Source organism: Dipteris shenzhenensis, chromosome 14 (genome assembly GCF_047967505.1).
Source record: "Dipteris shenzhenensis isolate YYH24624 ecotype China chromosome 14, Dip_SZ_1.0, whole genome shotgun sequence".
In the NCBI taxonomy this organism is placed as follows: Eukaryota; Viridiplantae; Streptophyta; class Polypodiopsida; order Gleicheniales; family Dipteridaceae; genus Dipteris; species Dipteris shenzhenensis.
In genome coordinates, this window is record NC_141609.1 from 35,357,731 (window position 1) to 35,383,228 (window position 25,498).

The window sequence follows — 25,498 nt, forward strand, 5'->3', positions numbered from 1 at the left end:
TAGCCTCAAAGGACGAGAAGAGGACCCTGGAGAAGTCAAAGTCCAATTTTCCAGTCCTTCCTGGAGTTCCAAAGGAGGAATCGGAACAAAGGGCGAAAGCATAGAAGTAATTTGTCGCCACAAAGGAAGATAATGAGAGCCCAATCCATATGTAGTGGCTGCTAGAGAAAAGGGGAGCACAGTACTAGCATCATCTATAACATCAGCAACCGAGGTGATGCCTTTAAACGAGACAAACTAGGAACGTCGAGGTTCCTGTAAAGCCAAGGGAGGCTGAAAGACTTTCGACCAGTGAATGCTTTCAGCTCTCAAAGAATTTCCAAGCAAAGATTGCCATCCATTCCATTCCAGATGAGAAAGAACATGCTTCCAGTCAAGAAGCAAGCGGGAGACAAAAGGGCATCCAGGCAAAGTGCCATCAGTGCAGCCAAAAAAGGAATCCCAGTGATCGAGTTGCCAGTGACCAAACACAGAAATACTGATACGAGTGACCAGAGTCCTAATCATCCCCACGTGGGCAAGAATATGCACATGAATATCCATGATGTTCAATCCACCATGCATCTTGGGAGAACAAATGTGATGCATCGAAAGCAGCCTGAGACTTTTTCTGCCATGTTTGGATTGCAACAAGAGTTCCATAAAGACAAACATGAAAGATGTAAGATCTGCCTTAGTGAACATGATCAATGGCAAGTAAATTTGAATATATGCCACAAGGATGGATTGCACTATTCGAAGACGACGTGCAAAGGCTAGGTTGCCAGTTTCCAATCCTCAAGCTTTTTCCGAAGCTTAGCCAAAACCCAATCAGTTTGTTGTCGGCGAGTGAGTTCCCACCCCAAAGGGTAACCAAGACGACGAACAAACTGAGTGGGTGGAATGATATCCCCGGGCCATAATAGACTATGCCAGTCTTTGGAATGCAAAGGGAGTAGCTTAGACTTCTGAAAATTAACATGAAGACCAGCTGCCAAACCATAAATAGAGAGGGCCTGCATCAAGGCACCAAGATCATGGGGCGTATTCTTTGGGGTAAAGAAAGAATCATCAGCATAAGCTTGAGCAACCATGCTGCGATTAGCATCCAATTCCAAGCCATGAAGTGATCCTGTAGCCACAAGATGATCAATATATTGCAGCATAGGATGAGTAGCAATGGCATACAGGAAAGCACTAAGAGGGCATCCCTAGCGGACCGAACAACGAAGAGTCCACTCATCAGAGATATCCCTAGAAATAATGCAAGCCGCATTGCTATCTGTGTAAAGCCAGTAAATAACCTGCTGCATTTTTTGTCCAAACCCCAAAGCTCGCATAGTTTGCGAGATGAAATCCCATTGAACTGTGTCAAAGGCTTTTGCAATATCTACCTCCAAGAGTAGAACATCCTGCTGCGTGTATTTGGCATATTCAATCCCAATATAAGCATTGGCAATGTTATCTGTGATATGGGGACGTGGAACAAAGCCATATTGCAAACACACACACACACACACTCTCTCACTCACACACACACACACACTCTCTCTCACTCACTCACTCTCACACATACACACTTTTTTGTGGAATCTTTGAGTCATTATATTACAAAAAAAGCTATCCTAGAAAGGGAAAGCTATAATACATCAAGAGAAAATCTCACTGTAGGACAAATATACATCATGATCAAAGACACGAGATTGCAAGCAATCAAAATGCGATTGCTGCAAAGAGTGTCTGAAGAAAGAGAAATTGGAAAAACAGGATCACCAAAGACCCTATGATTGCGATCCTTCCAGAGAGTCCAGAGTGCCCAGTACCAAACCCAAACAAAAAAGAAATCAAACTACTGTCTGGGTGGATGTACACCAAAAAGCCCGAAGAACTTGCCAAAAGCAATCTGAGGAAACCGAGCTCACACACACACACACACGACCCCCCTGCCCTCCCACAACACACCCCCACGCCCCACGCACCACCCCGCCCACACACACAGAGAGACAATATGGAGGGCTAGAGGAGAGAAAGTCTGAACATTGAGAAGAGAATGGACTGCTGCTTGATGGGAGGATGACGTGCACGAAGGCTAGGAGAGCCGTTGGAAGGGACAGAACAGGCCAAAAGCCTGCTTTAAGACAGACGGGCAGTGAGCACTCCCGCGCCCTGCTCCCCCCCTCCCAAAAAAAGCACACTTTTTTTTTGGGGTGAAAACTTTGAATGCTTTATATCACAAGATAGCTATCCTGTAAGCTGAAAGATTACATCAAGAGAAAATCTCCGTGTAGGACAAATATACATCATGATCTATGTAGTGAGTTTGCAGACAATCGAAGAGCGATTGCTGCAAAGAACCCAAACAGCCAGAAAAGCTTTCCAAAAGAATTCTGAAGAAATCTCAGTCTCAATCTCTGCCGAAGGATGCCCAAGAAGTTCCATGTCTCGGTGCAGTGCCAAAAAATATGAGATAGAGATTCCCTCGGAGCCAACACCTACGACAAATAGCTGGAGCAACATGTCTACATGATAAAAGCACGCACGTGCACACACACACGCACATGCACATATATTCTTATATCTTTCAAGAATATTTTTAAAAAAAACAGAGAATCCTTCAAGAATGTTTTATTTTATGTTTTGCTCTTTTGTCTGAAGAAGCGATTATTTCTGTGAAGCAGATTGATATTTTCACAGAGGAGATAATTAGATCAGGCTCCGCTGCTTCTTTGTCTCAGCTTTTGAATCGACTAGATCCTATACTACGATCTGCTGCACATCTTGGCAGGTATGTGTTCACTTTTCACACACATATTGCTAACAATTGCAACACACATATGTTTAATTGCGCGCAAGCCCCTTCCCCTGGTATCCCTTTCTCTGTGTGTGTGTGCGTGTGTGTGTGTGTGTGTGTGTGTGCCCCTCCCTCATATTGTGCTCTCTAGACCCTCCTAAGTGTACTATAGGCCACCATGGTTCTCTTACCTCTGCATGGACTGTTATTAACCCTCCTTGAAACAAGGAGAAAGGATGAGGCCCCTAGATGTCTTAATGATTGGGTTTTTCCTACTAAGTTCGTCTTATGGCTTAGTAAAGTCAATCAGTAGTCAACCCTTCTTGTTCTTCTCCAATCGGTTCTCTTCATCTTCCATTAAGTTCTCAATTTGTATAATTATATATCTGAAAGACTGATGAAGATTTAACAATCATTGTATGCAGTCACAGTTTCTAAGTGCGCCATTTATGCAGTTGGCAGGTTATCAGTCCAGTTGAAGTACGTGGATATGTTGAGGTAGCTGGTGACCTAGGGGACGTCCAGGATAAAGTGTATGAAAGGCCAACTATTTTAGTGGTCAACAAAGTAAAAGGTGAAGAGGAGATTCCAGGTGGGGCAGTTGCAGTTTTGACCCCAGATATGCCAGATGTCTTATCACATGTTTCAGTTCGAGCAAGGAATGAAAAGGCAAGGAACGATTTGTAGCATTGAAATGTGTACCTTGTTGGTTTAGTATCTCTTTCCAACTGTGGTCGTTTTTTCCAGGTGTGCTTTGCCACTTGTTTTGATACTCAAATTCTGGGTGATTTACAATCGAAGAAGGGTGTACCTTTGAAACTGCAGCCAACCTCATCTGACCTTCTCTACAGGTATTAATCATTCTGAATATATTGAAAATCTGGGTGCCAAGTTCTGCTATTGAAAATTTTTTATAAACAATCTAGAGAATGTGGTCAATAAAGGAAAGCCCTGGACTTTGGTATGAGGCTTTTTCTTATGTAAGTTGGGATAGTGTCCAGCATTTTGTTATTTTCAATATCTAACTATGGTAACAGCTCTTCCATGTGTTTAATCACTTTGAAATTTTGCACACGGGAATGTAGCAACTTTAATATTCTTCAGTGTAAATATTTGGCCATGGTATACTGTTGGGGCTGTAACATCTTTCAGATTGGACCACATGGGGAATTGTATTGTTTTTACTGAGATAGCCGGGGCTTCTTGTGGAATTTTGTGACTTCCGTTGTAGAGGAAATAACAAGTGCCGCTGTTTGATGGTCAGGTCGACTGTAAGTTTTAGTAATGAAAAAGGCGGTGATGTTCTCCTTCTTTTCCTGGGTAACTCCATAGGTCATTTAGGTCATCAGATTGTCATTGCTCCTTGTTCTGTTGCATTGATCACAACTCCTGATTTTGCTTACTCTTCCTGGTTATTTAAAAGTGTTTGGCACCTCTATGTAGATCAATCTCATCATCCTTGTCTTGTATTGAACACTTCTATCATCTCTCGTCAAATAAAATGCTTCTGCCTGTTTTGGCATTGTATACGTACTTAGTTGCAATAGAGTTCCATAGAAGTGAACTTTATTGCAAGCTTATCAGGTAGTGGCCATCTGTCTTAGTATAGATCCATAAAATAATTCCATTGTGAACATCTTTCAGATTGGACCACATGTGGAATTGTATAGTTTTTACTGAGATAGCCGGGGCTTCTTGTGGAATTTTGCTACTTCCGTTGCAGAGGAAATAACAAGTGCCGCTGTTTGATGGTCAGGTCGACTGTACATATTTAGTAATGAAAAGGGCGGTGATGTTCTCCTTTCTTTTCCTGGGTAATTCCATAGGTCATTTAGGTCATCAGATTGTCATTGCTCCTTGTTCTGTTGCATTGATCACGACTCCTCATTTTGCTTACTCTTCCTGGCTATTTAATAGTGTATGGCACCTCTATCTAGATCAATCTTTCATCAAATAAAATGGCACCTCTATCTAGGTCATCCTTGTCTTGTATTGAGCACTTCTATCATCTCTCACAAAATAAAATGCTTCTGCCTGTCTATGAACTAAGTCGCAATAGAGTTTCCATAGAAGTGAACTTTATATGCAAGCTTACAGGTATTGGCCATCTGTCTTAGTATAGAGCCATAAAATAATTTCATTGAAGAAGAATTAGCTAATTCCTGCCAAGCTAATCAGTTGGCTCAACATTGTTAGTCCCCAAACCAAGTTTATCAAGGGCTCTTTTTTCAGTTTCAGTTTTCAATCAAATGATCTGCTGCTGGTTTTTCCTATGTGCTGTCCTGTAGATTTGTGTTTTACCGGACACGAAATCTATCTTTTTCAAGATGTATGTTAGCTTTTGTAAAACTATTAGTATTAGTCTAGTTTGTAAATTTGTTCAGAAGTGCAGTCTAACTATTTGTTTTCATGTATTACTGCCCACAAGAGGTGCTTGCTTACTGTTTTTCCATGGGAGGCATTCTGGGTTGTATTAATCTTCGAGTTGTTTGAAGCATCTTTGTTCTATCTTAATTTTGGAATATAGCATTGTCTGTACTTTCTGTGCAAGTCCTCTTTTGGTAGTATGTTTTCTATCTGCATTCCGGGAAACGCACGGTAGGAGCCTCTTTATGTGCACGTTGTCAAACTGCAGAATGGAAGCTTCAACTACAAATTTTTCATTCAATACTGCTCACAAGAACATTCTCACTGTTTCTCTACTGGATGAGCTGTATGCGTCGTATTCATATCCATCTTGTGGAGAAAGCTTTGTATTATATTAGTTTGTAACAAAGATAACTTTCCTTGCTGTGCAAGTTCTCTTTTGGTGTTTTTTAAACATCTGTGCAACTGATTAAAAAGTGGTGGTTGTATTGTCGTCTTTGTTTGGCCATTGTTTGTCCATTCGATTACTTGGCACAGCATTCTTATATATAACATCTGCTCTTTTGCATTGTTTCAGTGTGATCAGTGATGCAGAAATCAGAAATGGTGGTGGAAGCTTTGTGCTTGATGAGGAACCTCCACCAGGAATTAGCTTAAAGAAAAAGGCATTCCGTGGCAAATTTGCTGTCGCTGCAGATGAATTCAGCAGTGACCTTGTATGTGCAAAGTGCATTGTTGTTGTTTTGGCATACCATTTAGAGCCTTTTAGGGTATTATATGAAGACCATTGTTGTTTTTGGAATGAATGGTTTAGGTTGGAGCAAAATCGCGCAACATTGCACACCTAAAAAGTAAACTGCCATCATGGATTAAAGTTCCAACATCTGTTGCCATCCCATTTGGTGCATTTGAGAGAGTACTTTCAGAGCAGATCAACAAGGTATTGTTGTACTGTAATACTTCTCTTTTAGTGCTAGCCTTAGGCACAGCTGAGTCTACACAGGTATGTGTATGTCTGAGCATATGTTTGTACTATGGTGTACACCCATCATAGGGCGCTGATGTCATAGTAGCTAGTCCCTACTATGTGCGATGGAGACTATGTGGGTTACTAACACAAGGTCAAAACCACACAGAGGATGAATTTGGGCATGTTCTATATATAAGTATTTCTGCACTCCAATGCTTGTATGCAAAATTGACTTTTTTTGGGGTAAATAGCATCTAAATCCACTCTTGCAAACTGGTTTGCATCATTCTGTTGCAACTATTATGGAGGAATCTTAGAGACCTGTCTTTTTTTCCAGAATGGTTGACCAACCATGTAGTCTGTGGATATCTAGGCAGTGGTTGGATGTTAAGCAGGATTTAAGAGTCTCTCATTTCACAATAAAATCGTGTAGATATCAGTTACATCAGATTTGAGATGAAGATACTGATTTTTTTAATAAAAAAATTCCAGGATGTAGCTGTTGAAATTAAAGTTTTGAATGAATGCTTGAAAAAAGGAGACTCTACAAAACTCCATGATGTTCGACAGATGGTTTTACAACTTCAAGCACCCCCTCAGCTGGTGAGTAGTAGTTAGTAGATGGTAATATTACTTGGATGTTAGTAATCAGATAGAAAATGAAGAAGGGACGTTTTGTTCAGGTTGAAGAATTAAAGGTGACCATGAAAGGGTCCAATATGCCTTGGCCTGGTGATGAAGGACAGCAAAGGTGGGAACAAGCATGGACTGCGATTAAGAAGGTGGGAATCCAATGCACAAAAATCGACAAACTTGCATTGTTTGTGTCTTTTGAGATGCTTTCACATACTGTATTTTTTAATTTAAATTGTCAACCGGACTCGAATTTAAATGTGTGCACGCGCGCCCACACGTGCATGTGTGTGTGTGTGTGCACGTGTGCATTTAATGAAAAGTTTCTCTTACCCAAAAAAGGTGTGTGTGTGTGCTGCCTTATGTGTTAAGTCACAGTCCCCATACTTCTGGAGGGGTGGGAGCATCTTCACAACCGAGAGCATTTGCACATGCCAAATGAGAAACCTGTTTATTTAAAGTATCACAAATTATCCTGAAATTTTTTTATCGATCCAATGTTTTGAATCCTGAAAGACATCGACGTATGTGAAGGCCATGTAAGCTAAGAAGTAATCACAATAAGCACAGTTTCTGGTGGAGACCTTATGATGCTCCTAAAGCATGTGTGTTATTATTGGGGCATTTATCTACATTCTATTAATATAATTAAGCCTTTGATAGTGCTGACATTATTAGCATTTCCATGGCTGTGATTAATTGTTTTATTGGCATTACTATTAGAATGGCCTGATTATACGGCCTAGACATCAATTGGGGATTTTGATGGAACCCTTACATCTTGATGGAACCAAGTCTTTTTTATGGTACCAGCAATAGATGTAATAATTGGCCATATTTTTTTAAAAAATAATTTATCAATTAAGGTATGCACTCAGATGTCTATACGTAGGGGTATAGGAACGGGAAAAGCGTAGTCATATAAAAATGCATTTTAGGTGACCTTAAACGTTGTAATGTTTCAACCCTGAAACATTTCAAATATTTTTAAGGAAACAAGCGGGAAAAATATTTTGGCTAACATATTAAATATATGTTTGTTTCAAACTTTACATATATGTATGCATGACTAATGTCTATGTTTTAGAGTTCAATATATAGGCTGACTTGGTAGACGGGGATGCTCAGAAGGCCAACCACTAGGGGATAGCCTCCTGGCACCACATGATTGACTTGCCACATAAAGAACTAATTGCGATAAGGCCGACCAATAGGAAATAGAGCTGATCAAGTAAACGGACCACCAGATGGTTGACTTGCCACATCAAGAACCAACTGCCACATCATTTGTCAACCTGCCATTTTGCCACAGCATATGCCCCTTGCCTTGGGGCTGTTCGCCACATCATTTATCAACCTACCCTGTGGTGGTTTTCCATGTCATATGTTGCATTCTTGCAGTGGTACATGCACGTTAGCATGTGGGCATGCCATAACCATAAAATGTAAGATGCTCATGTGCAGATAATGATGCAGAAATTGAGAGGTGGGGATTACTTGAAGGGGGGGGGGGGGACGCAAAGACTATGTTTTTTTTTTGGGGGGGGGGAGGGGGTGTGTAATTATTAGATCGTGGTGACTGAAAAGGGGGGGGGGGGGCGGGGGGGGCAATCATTAGATGGTGGCGACTGAGAGAGGGGGGGAGGGGCATTTTGACACAGTTTGGACATGTGTGCAGGGGGGGCTTCGATTGGACAATGCAATGCAAGGGCAGTTAGAGACTCCAAGTACTGAGGGGTGGCAGAAGACAGCCACACGGCGGTGGCTGGTGGGTTTTGAATGAACCGTGTGGAGGGGGATATAAATTCGGGCCATATAGGGCTGATTGGAGATGAAGACATGGTGGCGGCAATGGCTGCTTTGCTGGGTGTTGTTGCTGAGCCACTAGCCACACAGCGGCACCAGGGCCATGTGGGCAAGGGCTAGAGTCAGAGGGCTGCTTCCATTAGGGGAAAAAGCTTTGACTGGCAGACTGCTACACAGGGGAAAGGTAATAAGTTGCCACTGTGGCAGTAAGAGGGGAACTTCAACTGCCCGATTGCGCCCCATGCAGTAAAAGACATGTGGCTTGAGGCAGACAGAGAATTGAGGGGGGAGCAAATGAAACGCAATGGGTATTTTACATGCGGCCTAGAGAGAGAGAGAGAGAGAGAGAGAGAGAGAGATTACATTCCTCGGGAGGCCTCATGGGCATACGGGACAAAGTACAACAAATGGAAAGAAACTCATACAAGTTGCAACGGGCGCGCTAGGGCCCTTGCTGACTGCTAAGCTAAGGTAAGCTATATATAGCTCAAAACCACAACGACAAAAAGACTAGAGCTGATAAATTGAGAAGCTGAGAAACTAAGGCTCAGTAGCCGAAACCCGGTACTGTGGTGGCAGCTGCGCAAAGAGAGAGAGAGAGAGAGAGAGAGAGAGAGAGAGAGAAAGAAAGAAAGTGTATTATTGTCCACTAAAGGCCAAAATGGGCCCATGGGACATCAAGAACTCTGCATACAAGATAGCACAAAATCAACGTGCCACAAAGAAGAGGCATCGTCGAATATCATCTAAGTGCTACGCAATACAATGCAAGTGAAAGTACATAATGTCAAATCTGAGTCTAAATACAAAGTAAACTAGATGCAAGGAAACCGCCCCTGGGTGCAAAATGGGGGGATGAGTACAATATGCCAATGCAAAGATACAAGTCCAGGTGTCACGGAGTCTGAGAACCAAAATAATGCTGGAAACCTGAGAGAGAGAGAGAGAGAGAGAGAGAGTGCCCGTCAGTGGCGGGCAGGTTGACTATAGACAGAGCGGGAGGATCGTAGGGAGGGGGAAGGTAGAAAAAGAAAGGAGGCCTTCCGGATAGAGACTGATGACTCATCGCTGCTTTCTTGTGTACGCCCGACACCCTCACCAGAGGACAATGTTTGGGAGGTGGTATCCAGCATCACTGCTTGGAACATATGGGTTGGGCTGTGAAGTCAAGTGATGGGAGGTCAGCAGATCACTCCATTGGCTATCCTTGCTGCCATCTAGCAGGACATTATCTTTACCTTGCGTGCCATTTGGGAACGCAGTACTCCAGGATTGAGAAAGAAACTTTATTAAAGTCTTCGGAAGACCGATGGGTCTATGAGTCTGTGAAACCCTGGTACAATCAAGCTGTGAGGGTGGAGCTACTAAATGAGCATCCACCCCAATGCATAATGTAAAAATAATGCAAAATGATAGTTCTAAGTACTAAGTACAACATAGTTATGTCGGTGATAGAATTACAAATCAGTCACATCATCATCATCATCCTCATTAGGACATCAGAGGTGGATGAGGCACTAGAGGCAAGAAATCGGCAATAGAGTGTTGTCGGCCACTCGAGGGTGCGGTCCTGTGATGTCTCCTGGTCATAGCTCTAACAAGGGCTACAGTAATCCCTGTTGGACGGGCTCCCATGGTGAACATGGAGGTGTGGGCAGTACGAAACCTATGATGGGATGTTGACGGCTGTCAGTACGTGTGGTCCGCTGTGGTCTCCTAGCAATGGCCGTGCGATGAACCAGTGCCACTATCATGCCACTCGGCCATGTCTCTGATCTGGTTAGCATGGAAAGAAGGTCCCCTAGTCTGATATGTGTCTCAACCTACTAGCGAGTTTGACGTGCCTCTTGCTCTGGTCCATGGGCCCGCCGTCTCCCTAACTACTGTTGGTGAGTGCTTCTGAAAAAACAGAGTAATCATGCTCCGAGTGGATTCTGGTTGTATGCCATGATCTCGCCTTTGCAAATGCTTCCTGTGTCAGATGATCTCATGGATGAAATCCGCCAGGCACCTCAGGTAGAGATACATGATAACCTAAAATGTTGCATTGAGCTCTAGTGGGGATGCTCCAAACTCGGTTAGGACTGTGGTGATGTGGGACTGAAGGCTTACTCTGTGAGAGCATGAGAACATATCTGCTGGATTGACCAAAGAGTCAAAGAGAAGAGTCTTGGTCCAGGGGTCCTGGAAGTGAGTGTGAAAGTGTTGCCGCTTGAGTCAAGCCAGTGTGGCGTACTCCCTGCTTAGTTGGGCGGGTAATGTTGGTTGCATCATGAAGATTGGGCCGGAGAAAAGGACCCCCATGTATGTGTAGGATGCAACCACCTCCACTAGCAACCCATCCAAGGTGAAATGCTCTCTGTGCATCACTGCTCAAGACGTGCTGAAGATCATGACCTTGGTTTTATCAAGCTTGACTTTCAAGTTATGGGTCTCACACAAGGTATGAAGCGCATTTACGTGTCGTTGGAGACCCTCTACTGAGAAAGAGAGTAATACCACGACATCTACATACAAGAGAATCTGGAGCAAGGATTTGGCTAGAGAGCAACCAGCCCCTCTCAGGGTCCCAATAAAGGTCTCAAGCTCATCTATACAGAGGCAAACAAGGTTGGTGATAACGGGCAACCTTATTTGGCCCCAATGGTGCTCATGATACTATGTCCACCTTACACCTGTTCGAATCCTACCTGAGACTCTTTCATAAAGTGCCATGATTGCCCAAGTGATCTCTTGATCATATCCCAGGTCCTGTAGGCGTCTGATGAGTCAAGCTCTTGGCATTATGTCAAAATCCTTGTGGAAATCCACAAAGTAGCAATAAATCCTCTATCTATCCTTGGTGTCCCATAGCTTTGAGTCCCTGAAGCTTTGCGGCCAGATGAACTTCTTTGTCAAGTACTAATGCATAGATATTGGACATGACATGTCCAATCATAACAATCCTGTAGTCTTTCAGCTGCCTTGTAAATGGGGGTGGTGGTGTTAAGGGTCCAAGTGTGTGGGAAGCCTATGCAGACCGCTTCATTGAAGAGCTTCGCTAATATCAGAGCCAAGGTATTTATTCTGCATGCAATGAATTTAGTACGTAGGCCCAAATTATCTCTCTCTCTCTCTCTCTCTCTCTCTCAGATGAGAGATATAGACGAGAGAGAAAATACAATTTGGACGACGAGACTGCTATGAATAGAGAGAAGGGGGGGCACTTTAGATCTCTCTCTCTCTCTCTCTCTTTGCCATAACAATCAAAATTCAATGGAGGAAAGAGGAAGGAGAGGTCCCCTTGGTCCTTTTGTGGTCTCTTGTGCTTCCAATGACGTCATGCTGATGTCGGCATCTGTTATAGCCTCCAATTACAGGTCCACACATGCATAGGATCCTTGCTCTGATACATCATACCACTTGTCACAACCATAAAATGCAAGATGCCCATGTGTGGATAATGATGCAAAAATTGAGATGGATTGGCCCTCCAAATGGGGTGGAAGGAGTGCCTGCGTGACTCTATTTGTGCCAGACTCTTTGTACATGCTCAGACTCTTTGTACATGCTCATTGCAAGCCACAAAGCCATATGAGTGCCAATGCTCACACAACATACCATGAATGATGCGAGAGGGTACAACCTCTCATGCCCCTTGGTATCACATCCCTTGGGCATACCCCATTAACCTATGATGCTTTTTATGCCTACCATAATGCATTTCCCAGGCAAATACGACCCTTTCCTACCCATCCTAGGACCTAATGCATATGTGCACATATTATTAAATTGGGAAATTTACAATGTTAATCCATAGGGTAATCACCAAATTTCCTTGAATGACCATAGGGTAATTACCAGATTCCCTAGAGTGATCCACCAGGATCTAATACAAATTCATGTCATGACAATGTAGACCGAGTGAAAACCTAACTGTCTACACATCAACCTCTCTATCTGACTGATAGAGGTATGAATCTTGATGCCTGAAGCATCCATCTATCTTGTATTGTATTGCCCATGGCTTCTCTAGATGTGGGTCATTACATGTGAGCATCTCTAGATGTGGGCCGTTACATGGCTTCTCTAGATGCGGGCTGTTACATGTGAGCATCTAATCTCAATGGATGTCCAGAGGGTGAAGCATTGATTTTTCCTTGGATAACATTACATTTATCACCATTGGATCATCATGCATTTCTTTATCATTTAAGTCTCCAAGATCTCTATGGAGTACTTTTGTTGAGAAATGAAGATACCATCCTTCTCTTGATGTACCTCCATACCAAGAAAACAGTCCCAAGTCCATCATCTCAAAACTCTTTCTTCAACAGTGCTTAGATTTCTTAGATCTTCTCTTCATGATCACTTGTCTTGATTAGATTGCCAACATACTAAATAAGCAAAACCCTTACGTAGATGTCTTCGTGTGTCTTACTTTTGACAACGATTGATTTGCTAGCTTGTCCATCACATAAGAAGCACCTATTGAGTTATGGGTGATAGTTTGGCTTTTTGCCTCTCCACAAACCTCCTTTTTGTAGAGACCATTCTCAGGCTTTACTTTGGTAACTTGTTTTTCGTCTTTATGAGGGATCCTTAACTCATGATCAAACTTTGCCTTTGGTTTGTGAGAAATGGAAGAAAGGTGCACAAAATGGTGGATGAGAAACAAGGCGCTAAACTGCCATATTGAGGATGAGAGTCTGAAATGAAGTACAAGGGTATAGAACCCTAGGATGAAACCTAAACTGGGGGTCCATACTAACATACTAACTAAGCACTAACCATGGTTAAGGGATAAAAAAATCAATGAGAAAAAAGTGCACCAAAACTAATGCCTTAATATTTCCAACACCCTCTCCTGATGTACAAGGTGTGATCTCAATCACCAAATCGAAGCAAGTTTAAAGCTTTGCAGAAAGCTTCAAACTTCTCTAGAGTTTCTTGCCTTGGTGAACAGATCAGCCACATTCTAATCTGTTGGGAAAAACATCAGGCTGATCTCCATTGCATGTAACCACTCTTTGACTTAATGATAGTGAATTCCAATCAAGAAAAAATGCCCCTAACTCTACTTCCTTAATATTTCCAACACCCCCCCACAGTGACGATGTCCTGATGCACAAGGTGTGATCTCAATCACCAAATCGAAACAAGTTTAAAGCTTTGCAGAAAGCTTCAAACTCTTCTCGAGTTAGTGCCTTGGTGATCAAATCGACCACATTCTAATTTGTCGGGCAAAACATCAGACTCATCTCCCTTGCATGTAACTGCTCTTTGGCTTAATGATAGTGAAGTCATAGTGAATTCCAATGTGTTTTGTGTGAGCATGAACCACAAGATTCCATATTACTGCAATAGTACTCTTTACTGTCAATGAGAATTGGAGTGGGAGAATTTAATGATGCATGTAGATTTGCCAGCAATTGTCAAAACTAAACACATCTAATCATTGTTGTGAAAGCTGCCATGTACTCAGCTTCTTCACAAGAGGAGGTAGCAACTGTTGATTGCTTCTTATTCACCATTAAGTGCATGATTGTTCCCCCCAAAAAAAGTGTCTGCTTGTTGGGTGCCAGTATCATAAACTCTAGACCAGTCTGAGTCACTATAAGCATGCAATTGCAAATCACCCCCTTGGGAAGTATCAAACCAAATGAGCCTGTCTCTTGCAAGTAGTAGAAAACATGCTTGGCAGCTTGCCAATGAAGTTTCCTTGGGCTGTGCATAAACCTGCTCAACTATGACACTGCAAAATGAATATCTGGCCTCGTTTTGCATAAGTAATGAGGCATCGAACGGTTCATTGCTGCATGATTAACTTCATCCTTGGCTCCATGGGAGTAGAAATGGGCTCACAGTCCTGAACCGCTCTAACAATCTCTATATGTACTTTTGAATTTGTCATAACATTGCTACAATCATTTTGCATGAACTGGATCCCCAAGTACTAATGAAAAAGCCCCAAATCTGACATTTCAAATTGTCAATCGCATTCGAGTTCTGAAATCTGCAATTTTCTCTGCATTGGTGCCCATGAGCAGCAAATCAATGATGATCAACAAATCTCCCGCATCTATCTTGATACAAAGGGTGCTTTTAGTTGGACTATTGCTGAAACACAACAAAATAAACTCACCAATTTCATAAAGCAGCACGGGTGATTGCGTAAAGAATCTCCTCCTAGCCTTGCTCTATAGTAAAACCCATGACTCGAATAATCGTCCAAGGTGACCACATATAGAGGTAAACCATGCCATGCAACCAACACCGTGGGTATCTTCTAATTGGGCACTTGCATTGTTCCTCGGTCCAAGATTCTTCTCAGTTTGCACCTTGCATGATCCTCTATCTCCTTAAACAAAACAACACCCTTAATCTCTTTTAAATGAGGAACATGAAACATTTGGTGCATCTTACAACCCTATTGTAGTTCCAATTAGGCTACCTTGCCTACTCTTTTTAAAATTAACCCACGGTCCATAATATCAGGGTGATAGCTTAGCACACGCTCCTGCAGTCAAGGACTCAGAGTGTGAAGGAATCGTGAGAAAAATTCTCTCCTTCCTCAAACTCTCCAAAAAATGTATTTTCATCCACCCACATCTTAGCTCTATTCATAGCTTGGCGGATGCTAGCTCCCGCAAGTGCTAGCATCTCCCACACTTGAACAACATAGTTTGCAGCACTAGGCACTTTCTGAGGTATTCCAACCATAGTTTGCTAGTCTACAACCATACTTCAACTCGAACGAACTCAATCCCTGTTGAGTAATGTAAGGGAATTGTAGTGTTGCATTGTTCTATTTATGAATGATATTAATACTTGGAGCACATCCCGTGATAAGCGAGTGCAAGACAATTTTTCAAATTTGTTTGGGGTCGGTCTCCTACATTAATGAAATATTTTCAGATCAAATTAATGTATTCAAGGTTAATGAGCTTGGCAAACTCAAATTTACTGACATTTCAACCTTGATGAAGTTCAAATGTCAACCTTCTATTGTGTGCTAATATGGTAAGTATAATAGTGTAGAATATATGCTGTGATAAAGAAGCATGTAGCTTTTTGTAGATGGATCTTCTCCATGTATGTCTAGATTAAGGGTACCATAGCTATCAGATCAAATCAAATTATTCAAAGATCAATCATCTTTGCAAAATCAATTTTAGTAATATTTCAAGTAGGTTCAAGTTCAAGGAAATTCTTTCCTTATAGAAATTTAAGACAAAGGAGTAGCCATAGAGAGCTTGTCATTGACAGGATGCATAGCATGTAATGGTCTTAAAACATATGTGTTGATATTGACTTTCATGTCTATAACGAGTACTCTGGAATACACACTTAGATAACAGTCCTAGGTCTCCATGGATTGTACAACAGTGTGAAATTGTGCAATATTATGATGGGATTTCGACCTTGCTTTCATGGTCACTACTGGGATCAACTTGCATCCTCTGCTTAAGCTTGCTTATTATTTGTGTGCTTGAAGTATTTTCCCAAATTGTTATACCATCCATGATGTGAGTTGAACTTGTGATACGTTGTAAAATCTTGTCCTTTTGACATGATCTTTGGACATCTGAGATGATTTAGTGTTGGCTTGTGGTGAGGCCAACAATTAAAACTAACAAGTTGGGAGTTCATATTGCAGGTGTGGGCATCAAAATGGAATGAAAGGGCATACTTCAGCACCCGGAAAGCAAGAATAGAACATGATGATCTATGCATGGCTGTATTGGTTCAAGAGATTGTTAGGGCAGATTATGCATTTGTCATACACACAACAAATCCATCAAATGATGACTCATCAGAGATATATGCAGAGGTCATAATGCTGATCAAAACAAGTCATTTTATTGATATTGCAGGGGATTCTGTTTAACTTCTTGACCAATTTCTTTGGATTGTATGGACTAGGTGGTGAAAGGCTTAGGGGAGACACTCGTTGGGGCCTACTCTGGTCGTGCTTTGAGCTTTATTTCTAAGAAGACTGATCTTAAATCACCCAAGGTAATGTAGCATCTGATGATAAAGATTTCAATAAGCTGTTTTTCGTAGTTTGAGCACATCTACGCACACGCACATGTACATGCATGCACACCACCCACACTTTTTTTTTTTGGTGAAAAGATTTTTCTTTTATATTACAGAGTCACAATCCCAAAGCAAGATGTGCTGAAGTACATAAGAGAAGATGTCAAGATATGACAAATATACATCATGATCAAAAGTACCTGTTTGCAAGCAATTTAAAAAAAATTGCTGCAAAGAGTGGCCTGAAGAAAGAGTATAGGGGGAAAACGGGATCACCAAAGACTCTATGATTTCTATATTGTGAGAGAGTCCATAGTGCCCAATATCGAACCCACACAAAAAACAAATCAAAACTCTGTCTATGTGGGTGAATCCCAAATAACCATAAAGATTTTCCAAAAGCAGCATTGGAAATCTAGTGTGTAAACGCTGGCGCAGGAATCCCAAAAAGTCACGTGTGTGAGAGCAATCACGTGTGTGAGAGCAATGCCAATAAAGATGAGGCACTGACTCTTGTGGAACCAAGCATCTGTGACAAACAGATGGAGCAACATGTCTGCGTGACAGAAACTATCCAGATGGAAGAACTCCTAACAATATTCTCCAGAGGAAAACCTGTTGTCGAAGTGGAGTTTTAGATTTTCAAATCCCTCGCAATCTCCGTAGCCACCATTGTGCAGGATGATTCATATGCCAAAGGTTGTTTGCCCGCTGCGAAACCCAAGGCAAGGGTTGAAGAACCTTATACAAAGAAGAAACTGTTATGTGAGACAGCTTCAAGGGATGACATGTTGACCCTGGCAAATGAAGTGTCCAGTCTTGAAGCCGATCCTGAATTTCCAAAGGAGTTATTGGAATATAAGGCTGAAGCATATGAGTAATAAGATACAAACAGGACGGTAATGCATGCCAAGACTGAATTTTGCAGCAGCCTGAGGAAAAGAAAGTGGAGTCCCATCATCATGAATCACATCTGCAACATAATGGATCCCCTTAATACTCAAAAAATACGAACGTTGAGGCTCCTGCAAAGCCAACAAAGGGGAAAATGCTCTCGACCAATGTATGCTTTCAGAACGTAAAGGATTGCCTTGTAAAGAATCCCTGCCATTCCATTCCAAGTGAGATAGAATATGTTTCCAGTCCAGCAACATGTTGGAGACCAGTGGGCAGCCTTCGATTTTTCCTTGAATAGAACCTAAGATAAAGTCCCAGGGAGTGGGCTGCCAATAACCAAAGGCAGGCGTAGTAAGTTGAGAGAGCAAATGACGCATCATGGCAGCCCATGGCTGAGAACCACCCTGCATAAATTGCAGCATCATTTTGCCTTTATGAGCAAGAATATGTACACGAAGATTCAGAATATTAAGTCCTCCCTACATCTTGGGAAAACATAGATGCTGCACCGAAAGTAATCGCAAGCTTTTTTTGCCATGTTTAGAGTATCAAAAGGCTTCCATGACTAGAGACATGAAGACTACAAGATGCCCTTTGTTGAACATGATTAAGGGCAAATAAAACTGAATATATGCCATAAGAATGGATTGAACACTGACATGCAAAGGTCATGTGGCAAGTTTCCAATATTCAAGTTTCTTCTTCAGTTTTGCCAAAGTCCAATCAAAGTGTTGTCAACGAGTAATCATCCAACCAAGAGGATAACCCAAATGACGAACTAGTTGATTTGGTTGGACAATTTTACCAAGCCATAAGAGAGAATGCCATTCCTTGGAATGCAAAGGTAACAATTTGGATTTCTGAAAATTAACATGAAGGCTAGTAGCCAAACCAAAAAGAGAGTGCTTGCATGAGAGAGGATAAATCCTGCTGAGTATTCCTCGGAGTAAAAAAGGAATCATCAGCATATGCCTGAGCACTTAGCGTACCACTGCCAAGAATGTCCAAACCATGAAGCATATCTGTTGCTACCAGATGATCCATATACTAAAGCATGGGATGTGTAGCAATAGCATAAAAGCAATGCACTAAGTGGAAAACCCTGACGAATTGAGCACCGGAGAGTCCATGCTTCAGAAATATCTCATGAGAGTATGCAAGCAGTCTTACTGTCACTATAAAGCCAGCAAATAATATTCTGCAATTTTTGATAAAACCCAATACACGCATAGTCTATGAAATGAAATCCCATTGGATTGTGTCAAAAGCTTTAGCAATGTCAACTTGCAATAGTAAAACATCTTGCTCTGTATATTTGGCATATTCTATACCCACATATGCATTAGCAATATTATCTGTAATATGCCATCGAGGAACAAAACCATATTGAGCAGGATGAAGGCCATCATGCAGATACCCTTTAATGCGATCAACTACCATCTTGGTATGATCTTATAAACAACAAGCATAAGGGTAATTGGCCTCCAATCAGCCAGGGATTCACATATATATTTTTTTGGAATGAGATTGACAATCCCTTTTTTCCATGAATCTAGTAGATGCTGATTTTCCCAAGTAGAATTGATCATGCATAAAAGAGGCAGCTTAAGAATATCCCAATATGCAAGAAAGAACTCAACTGTGAGACCATCCCATCCTGGAGATTTTCATCTGCCATAGGATTTCAAAGCATTAGTCAACTCTGTTTCAGTAAAAGGCATTTCCAGTTCAGTAGCCTGCATAGGAGAAACAATGGTAGAAACATATTGAAGGAGAGCATTCCTAGCTTGAAGAACATCTCATGAAGGGAGATCTGCCATCCCAAACTGACGCGAAAAATGATCAACACATGCTGCAGCAAGTTGTGCTCTTGAAGAAGTCCAAACCCCATCAGGCATAAGAGCACGACAAATATTTGAAGATTGCCTCTTGCAATGCAAATTTTTAAAAATTTCTTTAGATGAGCATCCTTTGTCCAGGAAGGCTTTTTGTCTTGATCTTGTCTTCCACTTTAAGATTTTCCTATGATCATTACTTTGGAGATACTGTCGACCCTGACATAAAGAAGCGCTTTCATCCATGGAGAGAGGACGAAAATGGTTGAGCTCAATTAAAGATTGGCAAGTCTATTTTGCTTGAGCTACATTTTCCCGCAGAGTCTTCATGTAATTCTTACCATAGGTCCTGATTATAAATTGCATGTGAGCAACAAGAGCATCCCAAGCATAATCTATATTAATAAGACTTTGACGGGAAAGAGGCTGACATGCATGAGAAACCATGTCTTTGTAGGCATTATGCTTCAAGTAACTGTTGTTTACAATGAGCAGCCTTCTATGAAATAATCAATCATCTGGTATATCGTGCAAAGATATTCTCAGCTAGATAGGAGCATGATCCGAATGTACAAAGGTATAATCCACTCACATTTTTGAAGTAATATTGTCATAATGCTATGGATTAACCCTGTACCAACAATCCAGGCGTGCCTAATAGGAGGAAACTGCATTGTGCTGAAATGTGAAACTTGGCATAAAAGGTAGAGATTCTTTCCATAAGTCAGTCAAATAGAGGTGAAGCAAGAGCTGAGACCAATGATCTCTTTCAAATGCCAACATATGAGTGTGTCCAGATGTATTATCTCCAGGTTGAGGAGCATTATTAAAATCTCCACATATGAAGGCATGATAACGCCAGGGATAGCTCTGCATGTCCTCCCAAATTTTGCCTCTATCATGGGATGATTGTGGAGCATAAACTGAAGCAAAGTCAAAAATCTCTCCCTGAATTAAGCACTGCACAACAAACCATCTTCCATAGATATCATTAAAAGCCACTGCAAGTTGCAATTCGTGTCTCATCAAAAGAACAACTCCTGAAAAAGAATGATGTCCAGCATAGAAAATATCATAACCATGAAAGTGTCCATGTTGTCCTGCATACATGTGCTGATTGTGCTCTTGAAGAGCTACAATGTGAGGCTGTAATTCATTGAGATACACCCAAACTAGTTTCCATTTCCTAGTATCACACAAACCCTGTACATTAAGAGTCAAGCATTTAATATGCGACAACATATTTACAATATATGTACAGCTGAGCCCAAAATGCAAGTCAAGTCTGCATATCCACCTCAGGATCAGGACCCCTATCCTGAGGTAACATCATTTCCTTGGAGAGGACAACAAAGTAGCAATGTCCTCCTCCGGGAAAAGAGTACGATTGGCTGTGACAGCAGCCCAAGTAATGCCTACACCTGAATTTTGTTCAAGGGTGTGACCATTAGAAGAAGCCCCACTCCAAGTGCGAGGAGGTATCCTAGGTGCAACAGTTTTTCGTGGGAGTCTGCCAGACTTCCTACAAAGTCTTCTCTTTTCCTTTCAATTGAGAAGTAGAGGGAGTGAAGCAGTAGCATTTGCATTTTAAACAGCTTGTGCTTTACCTTTATCCTGAGCAACATATACCTACCGAGTACCTTTGGTCTTAATCGCAGGAGTGCGAGTAAAATCCTTATTTTGCATCTGAACAGGCACAGAGTCCTGTGGCATTTTTTGCACACGCAAGGGGCATTGTGAGGCCATATGCCCAAATTTCTTACATTCAAAACAAGCGCCCGCAAACAAACCTCATTTCAGCTTGTAGAAAGCGCTACCCATTGCAACATGATTTATTGTAACAGAGTAGGACTCAGGAGTGGGATTATCAGTATCCCATAAGATGCAAAATCGGTTAGAAGCCTTGGAGGGCAAGCTACTTTGCCCAAGGACGCTGCAATGTTAGGCAAAAGTGAATCCAAACACTAAGGGAAATCCACCACCTCCACCCAAGCCGGACATCTATGACAAATAAGAGCCTGATAAGGACATGGACCATCTGCTATCCAAAGTAAAGAGGAGAGTGCTCCAAAAGCATCCATTTATGCTCCTCATCTGTCATAATGACCTTAAAAAAACCTCTTGCTGCATAATGCACTTTTCGAACAAAAGAGCCCCCAAGTGTAGCAGTCAACCACTTGCCGATATCTGCAGCAACAGGCATACGACTTGGGAAGAAAATAATGACAACATGCTGAGCATAATCCCTTGCAGGGTCAACAATATCATCCACTTCAACCATAAGCCCGACAGTAGGGGCTGAGTCATTCCAATCTTTCCGGGTGTCTTCAAATCCCACATGTATAATATCATAAACCAACTTAGCTTCCAAAGAGTCGTGAATAGGGTCATTTTGACCCTCAGACTGCTTTTGCTTTTTATGCTATCCCAACCTATATTTGTGGAAGGTTTTCTCAAAGGCATAATCAGCCATCTTTTGATGTCAAAACCCTGAAAGGAGCAGTAAGTCTATAAACCTGAAAAAGTATATGAGCAAAAACCAAGCTGGTAAAGCAAAATTCGTGGGTGGAAAACAACCCCTGGATGTGCACCAAAGAAAACAAAACTGTACGGAAGGTTTGTGTACAAAAGCAGGACACAGTACGGAGGTTCCATACAAATTGTACGGTTGCAAACGAAAAAAGCCCAAGCAGAGAAAGACTGTACAAATTTTACGAAAGGTGAGAACCTATGCAAAGAAAGACCCATACGAACTATACAGAAGGATAGAGAAGAAACTGTACGGGAAGTTAGACTGTACGAAAAGGTCGTAAACACTGTACAGCAACAGAATTGATGACGGGAAAAACGTACGGTAGAAAAGAGGAAAAACGTACGGTAGAAGAGAGAGAGTCTGTACAGAAAGGTCCATACAAATTGTATTGCTGCAGAATTGATGACGAGAAAAACATACGGCCAACTCTCACGTACAACCACACAATCTCTCTCTCTCTCTCTCTCTCTCTCTCACACACACACACACACATATATATCGATATCGATAGAGAGAGAGAGAGAGAGAGAGAGAGAGAGAGAGAGAAGAGAGAGAGACAATGTTAGCACTTAGCCCTGGTATGGCCTTGTAGGCTAGTCTTAGGACTCAGTCAACCCTTAGGTTGATTTCACTGGTCAAGCATACGGTTGACTTCGGGGCCATATAGGCCACCCCTTTGTACTTTCTCATTATCCATTTGCAAGTACTTCATGTTCCTTCAGCTTGTTGTTTGCTCCCTTGCACTCCACTCCCAATTCCATTGCTTCCCGCAGCCAACAGTGGTATTAGAGTGAGTTCTCTTGTTCCTACCTGCCTCCTCTCGTGCTCATCCATTGCTCCTACCTGCCATTTTGCTCCAGTTCAGTTCGGTGCCTCTTTTCATCACCAAAAACTTGTTTGACCAGAAAAACAGTCCAGTGGCTGTTTTTTGAATTTTTGAGGTCCGATTTTGACGTTTTAAAATTTTTTAAAGCTGCCCGCATACAAATGACCCTGTCTCGCACCATTTTGCCTGAAAAAAGTTGCTTGTACGGATGTCCGGACAGACACGTGCGCGACAGTGCCAGGAATTCGTATGACTTGCGAAAAGTTGATTTCAAGCTTATTTGGGCTGTTTTTTGAGTTTTTTTTGTTAGATCTGGACTCTTTTGAGTCATTCGGGCCTTCCTCTAGCTGCTCCAACCTGCTCTAGCACCATTTGGCTGGGATTTTCTCCCTCTTGACTCAGATCTTCCTCGTACAGTTGGATTTGAAGCTTTTAACCCTCTTTTATGTCACATTTGCGTACATTGCAGTGACATTGAGGTGATTTTGCTCTAGAAATTGGGGCTTTTGCCTCACATTCGCAGATTTTGCAATGACATTTAAAAAAAATAAAAAAATAAAAATAAAGATGCCGACTTGTATTACAAAAACAAGCCAAAACATGGGCCAAGCCCCAGGCCAACGCTATAACAGCAAAAGAGAAACTGAAAGGATTTTTGCTCTCTCTCAGATATCCTGCAATCAAGGTATCAACTGGGCCATAAGCCTTAGCCAAATCTAGCAATGTGACCCTGCAACAAGCAATCAAGCTAGAGTCTGCAAAACCTCAGGGCTTGAGCTGACCCAGGCAAATCTGGTTACGCACTGACCAGATCAATTTTACCACAGTAGGACTGGAGACCAGCACGCCACTAGGATCGAAGGGAGCCCACGAACATCTCCAAGTAGCTGGATTGGAAGACACGCGAAAAGTGGACATCAGCCCCACCTTTCTTATCGCTTTTAAAATCTTATTCCAGAGAGCCTTTGTTGCAGGACACAAACAGAACAGATGCTGAATGGATTCAATCGCACGACCACAGAATGGGCACATCGGGTTGACCAACACTCTTTTCACTAGCTTGGCACGCACAGGTAGCCAGTTCAAAGTTATTTTCTAGAGAATGCAGCTACAAGCTCCCACCTTGCAGCCCTTCCAAATCTGCGTTAAGTGTATTTTGCCACCACCCGGTAGACCGTCTCAAACTCCATAGCTCATTAAGGTCTAGCGCATATCCCACCCTCTTTATCAGGCACCAATAGATAACCTTGGCTGAAATTTTTCTAAGGCCCGTATTAACCAAAACCCTCTGGCTATGTCTCCAATTGATCCTCATGCCTTTGACTATATATGTATGAGTTTCCAAAGGCCATACTTCATTCTCAAAACATATCTTGATTACATACATGGTTTCCTTTTACTTTGTGCTTGTGATAAAAACCTTCTGGCTTTGACTCCCCCCAATAGATGGCTTGAAAGGGACTTCTCTCCATTTGTTGACTTCTTAATGTCTGTTGTAATATGAACTTCTCCTCCATGTACTGGGCGGGTGGAAAGAGTGATGTATGTGAAGGCGTGAAGGGAAGCCTTGTGAAGCAAGCTGCTCGGTCCTCTGGAGTGGTATAAAGTCAATACATGAGTAGTGTAGAAAATCGTGCCGAGTATTTTGGGGGGGGAGAGAGAGAGAGAGAGAGAGAGAGAGAGAGAGAGAGAGATTTTCAGTGTAATTTGCTTGGAAACAGGTTTTGGGTTTTCCTAGCAAACGAATTGGGCTGTTCATCAAACAATCCATTATCTTCAGATCGGATTCTAATGGTGAAGATCTTGAGGGTTATGCTGGTGCGGGCCTTTATGATAGGTATGCTTATCTTTTGACAGCTCATTTGCATCTGATAATCCCAATAGTATTGGACAATATTCACAGCTAGAATTGTCTGAAGGTGCTGCCAGATAGTTTATGTTATTAAAAGGATTCTTTCATCAGATTAAAAGAATTCTGAGATGTGCTGCTGAGTTATATCAATGCTTTCTGTTAGTCATTCTTTAGATTTCTGATTTTCAAACGTCTCCTGCCTGTGTAGTGTTCCAATGGACAAGGAAGAAGAGCGAGTGGTGGACTACTCATCAGATCCACTCGTCGTAGATAATGATTTCCAGAGGTCTGTACTGTCTATGATTGCGGAAGCTGGAGCCGCTGTGGAGGAGTTATATGGTTCAGCTCAGGATATTGAAGGTGTCATTAAGGAGGGTGAATTGTATCTTGTACAAACTAGGCCGCAAATGTAAGCAGTCGCTATTTTGGATGATGGGCTCCTCCATTGTCTTGTACCTTCTGTACAAGGCATCATTCAAATCAATGCATGCTATCATCCTTGGTATTAATAAGCATTGTTTCAGCATATTGTTATTGTCAATCTATCAGCCGCCGACATAAGTAAATGTCGCCATTTCTGCAGTGAGATTGACTAAATGTTCAGATATATGAAGGTAATAAAAGATGACTTTTTGACAATCCTTTCGAGTCTATATGGCATGTTGAATATACCTGTTTAGGTCGTAGAACGCAGAAGTACGGTCTTCTGGACCTTTGGGCATTTTGAGACGTTGGATTTTTTTGAACTTAGTGCTTATGGAAATGACCTCATCTAAGTCAAAATGAAGATTTCACGTGGTATCTGAATTCACCGTGGACTGTTGAAATCTTCACTGTGATATTTTATTACTCGTGTGTATGTCAACAGGGTGAGTGGACTCGCTCCCCTCTCTCCTTTTCTACACTTCCCTCTCCCCCCTACCCCTCTTTTCTTCCCTTTTCTCTTTACTGCCCCCCTCTCTCTCTCTCTCTCTCTACACTTTCTTT

The 25,498-nt window shown here is 41.9% G+C and overlaps 1 protein-coding gene across 1 annotated transcript in view; it reads left to right on the top strand.

Annotated features, from left to right (window-relative positions):
• Positions 1 to 25,162, top strand: part of SEX1 (Pyruvate phosphate dikinase, PEP/pyruvate binding domain-containing protein) — an 83,291-nt gene extending 58,129 nt beyond the window's left edge. Inside the window, exons 24-34 of the mRNA XM_087384385.1 lie at positions 2,658 to 2,764; positions 3,226 to 3,439; positions 3,518 to 3,621; positions 5,715 to 5,853; positions 5,952 to 6,077; positions 6,600 to 6,710; positions 6,791 to 6,889; positions 16,186 to 16,359; positions 16,452 to 16,544; positions 24,381 to 24,496; positions 24,720 to 25,162. Coding sequence (XP_087240511.1) covers positions 2,658 to 2,764; positions 3,226 to 3,439; positions 3,518 to 3,621; positions 5,715 to 5,853; positions 5,952 to 6,077; positions 6,600 to 6,710; positions 6,791 to 6,889; positions 16,186 to 16,359; positions 16,452 to 16,544; positions 24,381 to 24,496; positions 24,720 to 24,924 — 1,488 coding nt within the window. The 3' untranslated portion in view covers positions 24,925 to 25,162. The remainder of the gene's footprint in view (positions 1 to 2,657; positions 2,765 to 3,225; positions 3,440 to 3,517; positions 3,622 to 5,714; positions 5,854 to 5,951; positions 6,078 to 6,599; positions 6,711 to 6,790; positions 6,890 to 16,185; positions 16,360 to 16,451; positions 16,545 to 24,380; positions 24,497 to 24,719) is intronic.
• The last annotated feature ends 336 nt before the right edge of the window (positions 25,163 to 25,498 follow it).